This window comes from Triticum urartu, chromosome 7, assembly GCF_003073215.2.
Source record: "Triticum urartu cultivar G1812 chromosome 7, Tu2.1, whole genome shotgun sequence".
NCBI classification, from domain to species: Eukaryota; Viridiplantae; Streptophyta; class Magnoliopsida; order Poales; family Poaceae; genus Triticum; species Triticum urartu.
Window position 1 is genome coordinate 553,935,493 of NC_053028.1, and position 10,590 is coordinate 553,946,082.

General features: G+C 47.9%; 1 protein-coding gene and 1 pseudogene across 1 annotated transcript; both read right to left on the reverse strand.

The window, feature by feature from the left end:
• Positions 1–2,044: 2,044 nt before the first annotated feature.
• LOC125525487 lies at positions 2,045–4,091 on the reverse strand (annotated as a pseudogene).
• Positions 4,092–7,606: 3,515 nt separating this feature from the next.
• Positions 7,607–9,614, reverse strand: LOC125523333 (FBD-associated F-box protein At5g60610-like). The gene is made up of 3 exons (XM_048688381.1): positions 8,730–9,614; positions 8,356–8,499; positions 7,607–8,247 (listed from the first exon to the last, which is right to left on the reverse strand). Exons 1-3 carry the CDS (start codon positions 9,531–9,533, stop codon positions 7,864–7,866), a joined length of 1,332 nt encoding a protein of 443 aa, XP_048544338.1. The 5' UTR covers positions 9,534–9,614; the 3' UTR covers positions 7,607–7,863.
• Between the last annotated feature and the right edge of the window lie 976 nt (positions 9,615–10,590).

Here is a 10,590-nt window from a genome sequence, read left to right on the forward strand (position 1 = left end):
AAGCTTGTCGATTTGCTTAATTGCCCAAGCCAATCTCTAATAATACATCCTCCGTCTTATAATATAAGAGCATTCTTTATACTATCCCATAACGGGACGAAGACAGTAGCTGTTTTTAGGAGAGGGTGAGCTACTTTGCTCGAAGATGTCTGAACCTAGAAGACCTTGTCTGATTCCGCAGATGTAGCATCTATGTAATCAGCAAGCAGGATTAGAAGGAAGATTTGTCAACTTTCCCAGCCTCCGCACACTTGGCAGTATAATCACCGTAAGTTGAAACCTGCCTGATCTGGAAGTAGGTCGCAGATCTTAAGAGAAGGCACGCCTACAAACTAAACAGCCTGATCTCCAAGTAGGTCACAGATGCAGAGTTCAGGAAGAGGGTCGGCTTTGAGAGCGGTACTTTACTTACAGACGCACAGTTCCCAGATTGTACATATTTCGGCTGAGTATTCTTTTTCTTTTGTTTTTTGTAGTATAGACATATGGGATGCTAGTAAGTGTATATTGCAGTTGTTGCACATAGCCACAGTTTAGAGTACGATTATTGCATTGTTCCAAACAATGAAGTAGCAAAGTTAAAAGGGCGTCAGACCATGCTAAATCTAAATCAAGCTGTAACTAGCATGTTGCAATCAGTAGCATGCGGTTTCTTTATGCAAAGAAACGGATGAAAAGAATAGTAGGTTTGACAATAGCTTCACTTGGCAGCGGTGCCAAAAACCTAGTCGCCGAGTTGGCTTATGCAGAAACAGATAGATAGTAAGCAAAAAATAATAAAATAAAGTCGACAGTAAGCAAATAGCATAGCAATGTACTCCCTCCGTAAACTAATATAAGAGTCTTTAGAACACTATTTTAGTAATCTAAATGCTCTTATATTAGTTTACAGAGGGAGTACTAGACAAATAGGTGCACTTTGCTATGCCGACCCTAACAGTGAGAGTGATCGGAAGTTTTTGCCACAAAAAAGAGATGGAAGCTCTTTTATGTGATTATGAAGTATCAATCAAAGATAACAATAGGTGTAAATCTGTGGACTGTGACATATTAAATCGTAACATGTGCATTGCTAGCCAACGTTTGAAGCACCACAAAAAACTTAATCAGTTGCAAAACTAACCAATAATCACGGGGCAAATAAACAGGGAAATAGACTTAATGAATTTTGTCAGACTGCATGAGCAAAATAGCGTGGACATCTAACATTACACCTCCAGTACAAGATTCTTTTAAAATGCTCTCCCCTAAAATGGACAAAGATATCATAAATGATTTTCATGCTTTACCAATGTTAACAACCCTTGGGAATAGAAAAACATGCCAGTTTTTCAGTGTCAAGAACATCAACGTTGTTAAGACAATTATGTTCCTCCTTAGAGCTGGCAAGGCTATTAGGCCACTGATGTAACTAAATAATGAACGGTGAATGAAATCAAATGCTGGGCTATTGGCAGAATTAAACCAAGAGAGAACATCATCAAGGGAAAGCAACAACTATCTCTGGAACATAGCACAGAGAAGAAAGTCCTCTTTGCAAACAGGAGAAGCAGAGCCAAACAAGTAGAGTAACACCTACGTAACTGTTATATCTCTAAACATATATGGTGGGCATTCCATTAAGCAAAGAATTAGCATATTTGAACATTCCCACTTCTCGAAAATCTTTCAGTGAAACATGAATAGAGTAGCAACAATTTTGTTTTCGGAAACCAAGTACTCTAAGATTGTTCACAAACCAGGTCTCATATATAAGCTCTAGCTTTGCTCAACTAATCGGCCAAGTCTTAATTGGAAAGAAAAACATCTACTGTCATAAGCTATTTATTCCATATGCTTTTACCAGTCGATGCAATGTGCCATTTCTATTCCAGATACACAAAACATGATGCAGAAAGCAGAAGTGCAGAACTACATTTAGCCTCTGCCATCCTGATCCTGGACAACCAAGCTCAGTATACTGACCATCAAATGATAGTTAACGAAACTGACAGAGGTGACATTCTACATAAGCAATGCAAACAAAATGAAACCACAGACATACTAAAAAACAAGCGCACTATATCCAGAAGCACATTGCTGTCATATTGTCATATCGAGACAAACACATGAAAATAACACTAGTCTCTCAAGTACTCTGCCAGCTTTAATTCCTACACACTCTTGGTAGTTGGAAAACTCAGCCATATCTCAAGATAAGGCATGCCTACAAGAAACTAAACAGCAAGATCTTGCAAAGAACAGTCAATGATTTCTCAAAAAGTACGGATCAAGCATGTAACATACAGCGAATTAACCATGGATTCAGCACTCGAAAGGGTCATCGATTGTAAGAATGCATGCTTTCCCCAAGCGCCAAACAGTGGCAGCTTTAGGTGATACCCGTAGCACCGCAGAGATGCCTGTTGGAAACTGTAGACGCTGCAATTCATCTTTTGTCTCATTCACCTTCACAGCTGAAGACAAAATATCTTTGTGCGACGCAACCAGTAAGGACTGTAGCTCCTCTGCATTCATGGCGACGAACTTGAGGAATTCAACTCATTTTGATCCCCTCGGAAATTGTGAATAACCATCTTCTTGACATGTGATCTCAAGCAACAAATCGGACTGATCTCTCGCCAGAAGTTGGCATGATGGTCCCCACTGGGTTCATTGGCAGTTACAGATGGACCACGCAGTGCAGACTGCAAATTGGTACCAATGTGTGAGCAGTTTGGTTACATATATGGATCAAGCTGCTAATAATCGACGATACCATTGTGAAATGATGGACGGACTGAAGTAACTGGGAACTACCTGGATATGCAGCGTGTCAACGTTTGGAAAGCATCTGAGGAAGCTGGCCAGCATCTTGACCTCCACGAAGACACCAAAATTCACAGTCAACGCCAATATCTGGACGCTTGGAACTACAGTGCTTGTGCTCACCATTCTGTCTGGCTGCAAAGCGGTCCACCAAGACAGGTATACATAGCTTATCGAGTGTTCTATAATCATACAAAACATCATCATGGATGGGATAACTTTGAAAGAGAGATTATCATGACTCATTGACTACTTTCAGATCATATATGAGAACAATCTAGATGGAACAATTTCAAGTTGAGAGAGAGATTGAGACTGGAGAGATGTACCCTGATGACGCTGTCACCAATCTGCAGCTCGTGAGTTCCTGTGTTCAGGTAGCCGAGCACCCGCAGGTTGGGAGCACAAACGATCCTGATCCTCACACCATTAAGCGTTAGGGACAGGAACAAGAAAAGCCGCGCCAGGAGCGGCGTGTCCACCACGGTCAACTCCTCCACCTTGAGCAAACCAACAAGCGCGCACATGAGGCTTTTGCTGCGGAGACGGACGTGCTTGGAGCTATTGACGGTGAGCCGAAGGGACTCCAGAACGGGGCTCGCAGCGATCAAGCACTCCAGCTCCTGCTCGCTTATGACAATCCGTACTATGGCGAGAGCCCGGAGGCGGGGAAGAAGGACCTCGGTGCCGCTGGGGAACGTCCAGAAGTCCAGGGTGAGCTCCTGGAGCGAGTCGCAGCGGAGGATGTCGGCAGGGAAGAAGGCGCGCGGGGTTGGGCTGGTCCATGACCCATCTGTTGGCGAGAAGGAGTTCCTCCGTGCGCTTGTCGACGAGGAGGCGCGGCCAGGCGGGGAGCTCACGGTCCAGGGAGGCGAGCCTGCAGTCGGCGAGGATGACGGTGCGGAAGTGGCCCGGGTAGTCGGCGAGGACTCGGGGGACCACGGCGTCGCGCGCGGGCTCGTGGATGTCAACGTCCTTGAGGACGAGCCGGTCGGAGCGCCAGCGGGAAGCGAGGACGGCGGTGCGGGCGGCTTCCATGAGGGGGAGGCGGGTGATGATCTCACGGAGGACGTCATCGTTGAGGTCGCTGATGAGGTCCACCCCGCCGTGGCCCGCCGTGGAGAGGGGAGCGCCGCCGTCGGCCATGGTGGGGTGGCGGTGCGAGGGTTTGGTTGGGCTTTGGTCGGAATGGAGAGGCCCTGGCCTGGAATGTTCTTCCCGGAGAGATTTTCCCCTTCTCTAAGTTGGGATCTGCGAGGAGAGACTGAAATGAGAAGGGGGGAAACGGGAAATCACGGTCCTACGGTGAAATTCAGAGGATTGCCCGGGGAAAGGGACACGCTCAACATGCACATCTTTTTTTTTTTTGAAAATCGCTCAACATGTACATCTAATCCATACCAAAAGGGCAACACTCTGCGCCGGCGCGCCGGCCGAATCTTTCGGCCGGTCCGCCCAGATCCGTCCGATCTATGCGCGCGCGGCCGTTAGATCTCTTCCCCGTCCACCCCAGCACCCATCATCAACCTCCCACGCGAGAGAAAAACGAGAGAGAAGGAGAGCGCGGCCCCCGCCCTCTGCCGCCGCGCGCTCGCCGGCCACCCCGGGCTCGCTGTCCCCATGGAGGAAGACGCCTTGCTGGTCGCAAGCGCTTTCATTTGTCGTCGCAGCAAATTCCGTCGTCGGTTGTAACAAAAATTATCGCAGACCCTCGGTTGTAGTTCGTCGCACCATGGATGCCGACCGCACCATTGCCGGTTCTAGCATCAGATGGAAAACGACGGCATGGCTTGCAGCCAAAAAAAAGCCGACAGTAGCATTTTTTGGAGAGGGTTCTAGCAAAAAACAAATCTGGTGGAAGCTTTTGGACGGTTCCTTCCACAAACCCTAAAAGGTGATGATAGCAAATTTGGGCGCCGGTTCCAGCAAACTTCAAAACGGTTGCAGCAGCAAAAAAGGCATCGCCGCCATCGACCAGCACCGCCGTGCATGTATGTAGCAAAAAAAATCACCGGTGGTAGCAAAAATAAGCTACGGTTGTAGCAAAAAGCATCGCTGATACAACAAGACGAACTCCTATGGTAGCATTTCTGAACAAAAATGCCACAACCAGCTGAACAAAATGCTACAACTAGTATTTTTAAAGGCTGGAACCAGTGGTTTCATGAAAAAAGATGCAAAAGAAACATATTTTTGAAGAAAAAGCTTGAACAGAATGATTTTCAAAAAGATAAAACCGGTTTAGCAAAAGCTACAACCGATGATCCAGAAAAGCTACAACCGGTGATCCGGAAAGCTACATGGTTCCAGCTTTTCCACTGCACGGTTGAAACAAAATCCCGTGCCCTGTCATGCGCGGGGTCGTGCTCGCCGTCTTGCTGGATGTAGCACCGACATCACCGGTCCAGCTAGACGTCGACAGCTAGCAACGGCGTCTGTCGTTGTTTCCACCCCTTGCCTCTGTTGCTTGCAGCTCCACCAAATCTGGTTGCAGCCCCGCCTTGTACAGCACGTCAAACCGCTTGTACTCTGACGAGCAGTTGCAGCGGTGCCACGGCAGCGAATGCCGGTGGGCTTGGAGGGGGGGGCAAGGGAGAGGTTGCGGAGAGGACGAGAGCGACAACACAGGGGGGTGGGGAGAAGAAGAACAAAGATTGGTAGGTAGGGGATGAAGCGGTGGAGAGGATAAGGGATGGGGCGGGTCTACACGGGACCCCACCGTAATACACGTGTCTCACGCGGGGGTGTGATTTGCTGGGCGCGCCAGACCAGCGTGGCACGAGACCGGCCGAATTTTCGGCCGGCGCACCGCACCCAAACACTTACCATACCAAAAACGCCTGTTAGTATAGAATTAGAGGAGCTCATGGGCTTCCATCTCCCATGTGGTGGCCATCCGAGGGTCGACGCGCGCCAACTGCGGCAGGCCGGCAGGGAAATTGCATCGGCGTTGGCGTCATGGAGGCAGTCCGACATTATGTCGTATTCCCCCGCCACCTGCACCGTCAAGTGGAAAGATCAGATCCAAATGTGTTCGTGGGTGTCGGGTCGGTGATCTCTGCGACCCATGTCCCCAACGGCGGCGGCGACGAGAGGTCAGGGATATGAGATGCACGAGCACGACAGGAGGAAGCGCTGCCGCGACCATGGGCTTGGGACTGCGCGTGGATCCGCGTCGGGGATGGGCAGCGGGAGCGGTGGCGGATGGATCCGGCCATTATCGACATCGGGGCGACAGCGGAGTAGATCGGGGTGGAGGTAGGGGCGCATCGGCGGGGGTTGAGCGATTGCGGAATGGAAGAAGAGGAGAAGTATGGGTGGGTATATTTATGAGTCATGGCTGACACAGAGTAAACACTTTCTTCACTAAAGGTTTAATGAGTTCTACCGATTAAAGGAAAATCGAATTTATCCTTCTCTAACGCTGAGGCCTCCTTTGGTTCATATGATACAAATGTTATAGGAATGAAAAAATCATAGGAAGTAAGATGACATGCATCTCAATTCGTATAGAGAAAGAGATGTCATTTGATGCATAGGATAGGAATTTTTTTCATTGAGTCTTAGCTAATGTTTTTTTTCCTCCAAAATATGAAGGATTGATTTCTATCCTATATAGCCACGCGTTTGGTTCAGCTCCCGTAATGTATTCGTTTTCTCGTATCGGAAAGCACCGTTTCCAATCTTTTTACCTAAGACAATCTTTGTTTGGTTCGGGCTGAGAGTCCCGTTTTCTAATTCACTTCGGTTCGAGCGGTTTCAACTTTACGAAGCGGTGTATCGGAAAACGCAGCGACGGAAAACATCGTACGCAAAACAAACGCCCGCTACAGTTTCAGGAAACACTGCAATCGTAAACCGTGCTATTTTCTCAGAACCAAACGCGTCGTAGGAATAGGAATCCATTCCTACGAACCAAAGGGCCTTAAAGAAAATTTTTCTATATAAATCCTATCCTATAGAAATCCTATGACATTCCTACAAACCAAAGGAGGACTGAATAGGGGATGAGTTAGAGATGCGCTTAGATAGGTGACACCTAAACCGTCACCATTTTTTTTTTTGAACTTACCGCCACCATTTTGGGTCTGCAAACGTGATCAGTTTTCAGTGTCAAGAATGTCAAGGTTGTTAAGACATTTATACGTTCCTCCTTAGAACTGGCAAGGCTATTAGGCCACTGAAGTAACTAAATAAAGAAAGGTGAATGAAATCAACTGCTGGGCTATTGGCGAAATTAAACCAAGAGAGAACATCATCAAGGGCAAGCAACAACCATAAGAAAGTCCTCTTTGCAAACAGGAGAAGCGGAGCCAAACAAGTAGAGTAACACCTACATAACTGTTATATCTCTAAACATATATGGTGGGCATTCCATTAAGCAAAGAATTAGCATATTTGAACATTCCCACTTCCTGAAAATCTTTCAGTGAAACATCAATAGTCAACTTTATTTTCGGAAACGGACTACTTTAAGATTGTTTACAAACCAGGTCGCATATGTAGGCTCTAGATTTGCTCAACTAATCGGCCAAGTCTTTATTGGAAAGAAAAAATCTACTGGCATAAGCTATTTATTCCATATATGCTTTTACCAGTCGATGCAATGTGCCATTATTATTCCAGATACACAAAACATGATGAATAAAACAGAAGTGCAGAACTACATTTAGCCTTTGCCATCCTGATCCTGGCTAACCAAGCTCAGTATACTCTGACCATCAATTGATAGTTAACGAAACTGAAAGAGGTGATAAGAAACTACATAAGCAATGCAGAGAAAATGAAACCACAGACATGCTAAAAAACAGGCGCACTATATCCAGAAGCAAACTGCTGTCATATCGAGACAGACACATGAAAATAACACTAGTCTCTCAAGTACTTCTGCTAACTTTAATTCCTACATACTCTTGGTAGTTGGAAAACTCAGCCATGTCTCAAGATAAGGCATGCCTACAAGAAACTAAACATCAAGATCTTGCAGACAACAGTCAATGATTCCTCAAAAAGTATGGATCAGGCATGTAAACATACAGCGAATTAACCATGGATTCACCATTCAAAAGGGTCATCGATTGTAAGATTGGATGCTTTCTCCAAGCGCAAACCAGTGCCTGCTTTAGGTGACAGCTGCAGCACTGCAGAGATACCTGTTGGAAACTGTAGACACTGCAATTTGTCTTTTATCTCATTCACCTTGTCAGCTGAAGACAAAATTCCTTCATGCGGCACAATCAGTAAGGACTGCAGCTCCTGGGCATTCATGGCAATGAACTTGAGGAACTCAAATTCATTTTGATCCCCTCGGTAATCGTGAATAACCATCTTCTTGATATGTGATCTCAAGCAACAAATCGGACTGATCTCCTGCCAGAACTTGGCATGATGCTCCCCACTGGGTTCATTGGCAGTTACAGATGGATCATGCGGTGCAGACTGCAAATTGGTACCAATGTGTGAGCAGTTTGGTTACATATATATCAAGCTGCTAATAATTGATGATAATATTGAAATGGTCGACAGACTGAAGGAACTGGGAGCTACCTCAATGTGCAGCGTGTCAATATTGGGAAAGCATCTGAGGAAGCTGGCCAGCATCTTAACCTCCCCAAAGACACCAAAATTCACAGTTAACGCCAATATCTTGACGCTTCGAACCACAGTGCTTGCGCTCACCATTGTGTCTGACTGCAAACAGGTTCACAAAGACAGGTTTATCATAACTCATCAAGTGCTCTATAATCATACAGAACATTATCATGGGATGGGTCGATGCGGATGGAATAACTTTGAGAGAATGCAATGAGATGCAGCAAAAGCAACATTATCATAACTCACTGACTACTTTCTGATCCTAGAGAACATGATGGATGGAACAATTTCAAGTTGAGAGAGAGATTGAGACTGGAGAGACGTACCCCGATGACGCTGCTACCAATCTGCAGCTTGTGAGCTCTTGTGTCCAGGTAGCCGAGCACCTGCAGGTTGGGAGCACAAGCGATTCTGAACCCCACCACACCAGTAGGCGGCAGGAACAAGTAGAGCCGCTCCAGGAGCGGCGTGTCCACCAGGGTGAACTCCTCCACTCTGGATAGCCCAACGAGCGCGCACTGGAGGCTTTGGCTGCGGAGCCGGACGTGCTTGGGGCTATTGAGGGTGAGCCGAAGGGACTCTAGAACGGGGCTGGCAGAGATCAAGGACTCCAGTTCCTGCTCGCTTATGCCAATCCTTACCATGGCGAGAATCCGGAGGCGGGGAAGAACGACCTCGGCGCCGCTGGGGAACGTCCAGAAGTCCAGGGTGAGCTCCTGGAGCGAGTCGCAGCGGAGGATGTCGGCGGGAAGAAGGCGCCCCGGGTTGGGCTGGTTCACGACCCAACTGTAGGCGAGAACGAGCTTCTCCGTGCGCTTGTCGACGAGGAGGCGCGGCCAGGCGGGGAGCTCGCGGTCCAGTGAGGCGAGCCGGCAGTCGTAGAGGATGACGGCGCGGAAGTGGCCCGGGTGGTCGGCGAGGACTCGGGGGATTGCGGCGTCGCGCGCGCGCTCGGGGATGTCGGCATCCTTGAGGACGAGCGGGTATGAGCGCCAGAGGTGGCGCCAGCCGCGGCCGAGGGTGGCGGCGCGGGCGGCTTCCATGACGGGGAGGAAGGTGACGATGTGGCGGAGCAGGTCGTTGGGGAGGGCGCTGAGGCGGGACCTGCCGCTGCCGGCGCCGTCGGCCATGGTGGCGAGGCGAGGATTTGGTTTGGTTTGACTATGGCCGGAATGGGGAAGGCGGCCTACTGACCTGGAAGGTTCGGGTACCCGGAGCGATTAAGTTGCTCCGCATTTATTTTACTTTATTTATTTCAGATATCTATTTTTCTTTAAAGGCATGTAGCCAAAATTAAATGAAGCCAAAGCCATCAGCCAGCTAAGATACACTTCAAAATTAATGAAGTCATTCACCCGCTAAGGGCATCTCCAATGGTTGTAAGATAGTTGTTGGTAGACTTTGTCACATAGGATTTTTAATGATGTGTCATGCAATAAATGAGGAAAGAAAGGAATGTTGTATGTAAATGAACCAACACCCATTGCACAAGCTCCGATGTAGAATGAGAGAGCACCTTATTTATTATCTCACATCCTATTGGGCATACTAGATACAACCCATTGAAGATGTTGTATGTTAAGATGTTGGTTGATGACATGGCATATTTTACCAACAAGCTAACATACAAACTTGTGCTGAGTCAAAAGTTTGAAGAAAAAATTGAAGCATCACGCACAGATCTGATGATAAGATGTGCGAGACAACACATCCACAGACGAAAACGCCAACACATGAAAACCAAGATCAAGCTCGACACATGCTAGAACAGCAGAGCATATGCCACCAGAAAACGCACCGGAAGAGAACGGGAGGATGAGGACCGCATGGATAGAGTTATCTACTCTGCCACCTACCCAAAGGAGCCATTATCGAAAGCGAGACCACAATGTCCCCATCGTTTGTACCATGACGCCACACGAGGACGTCGTACACCGGTCAGCACCCGACGAAGTACCGAGCATAACGCCGATGATGGATTGTGGAGTAATCACCTCGCATATGCCACCGTCGGCAACCCTAAAAGCCACACACCATCGTCGGCACCAACCACCACACAGCAAGACCACACACCCCACCCTACCACTGGACAACGCCTCGAAGGAGGGCCATGAAACAAGAGTGTTGCTAGCGTCCGGCCAAGAAAAGCCAAGATTTTCACTGGCAACGAGGGGGGGGGAGGGGGGG

Excerpts from the sequence above, each read along its gene's own strand:
- LOC125523333 (XM_048688381.1), bottom strand. The coding sequence starts at position 9,533 with ATGGCCGACGGCGCCGGCAGCGGCAGGTCCCGCCTCAGCGCCCTCCCC. Across the intron at positions 8,500-8,729 it reads TTGGTAGCAGCGTCATCGGG|TCAGACACAATGGTGAGCGC; the intron begins GTACGTCTCTCC and ends ACCTGTTTGCAG. Across the intron at positions 8,248-8,355 it reads TTGACACGCTGCACATTGAG|TCTGCACCGCATGATCCATC; the intron begins GTAGCTCCCAGT and ends ACCAATTTGCAG.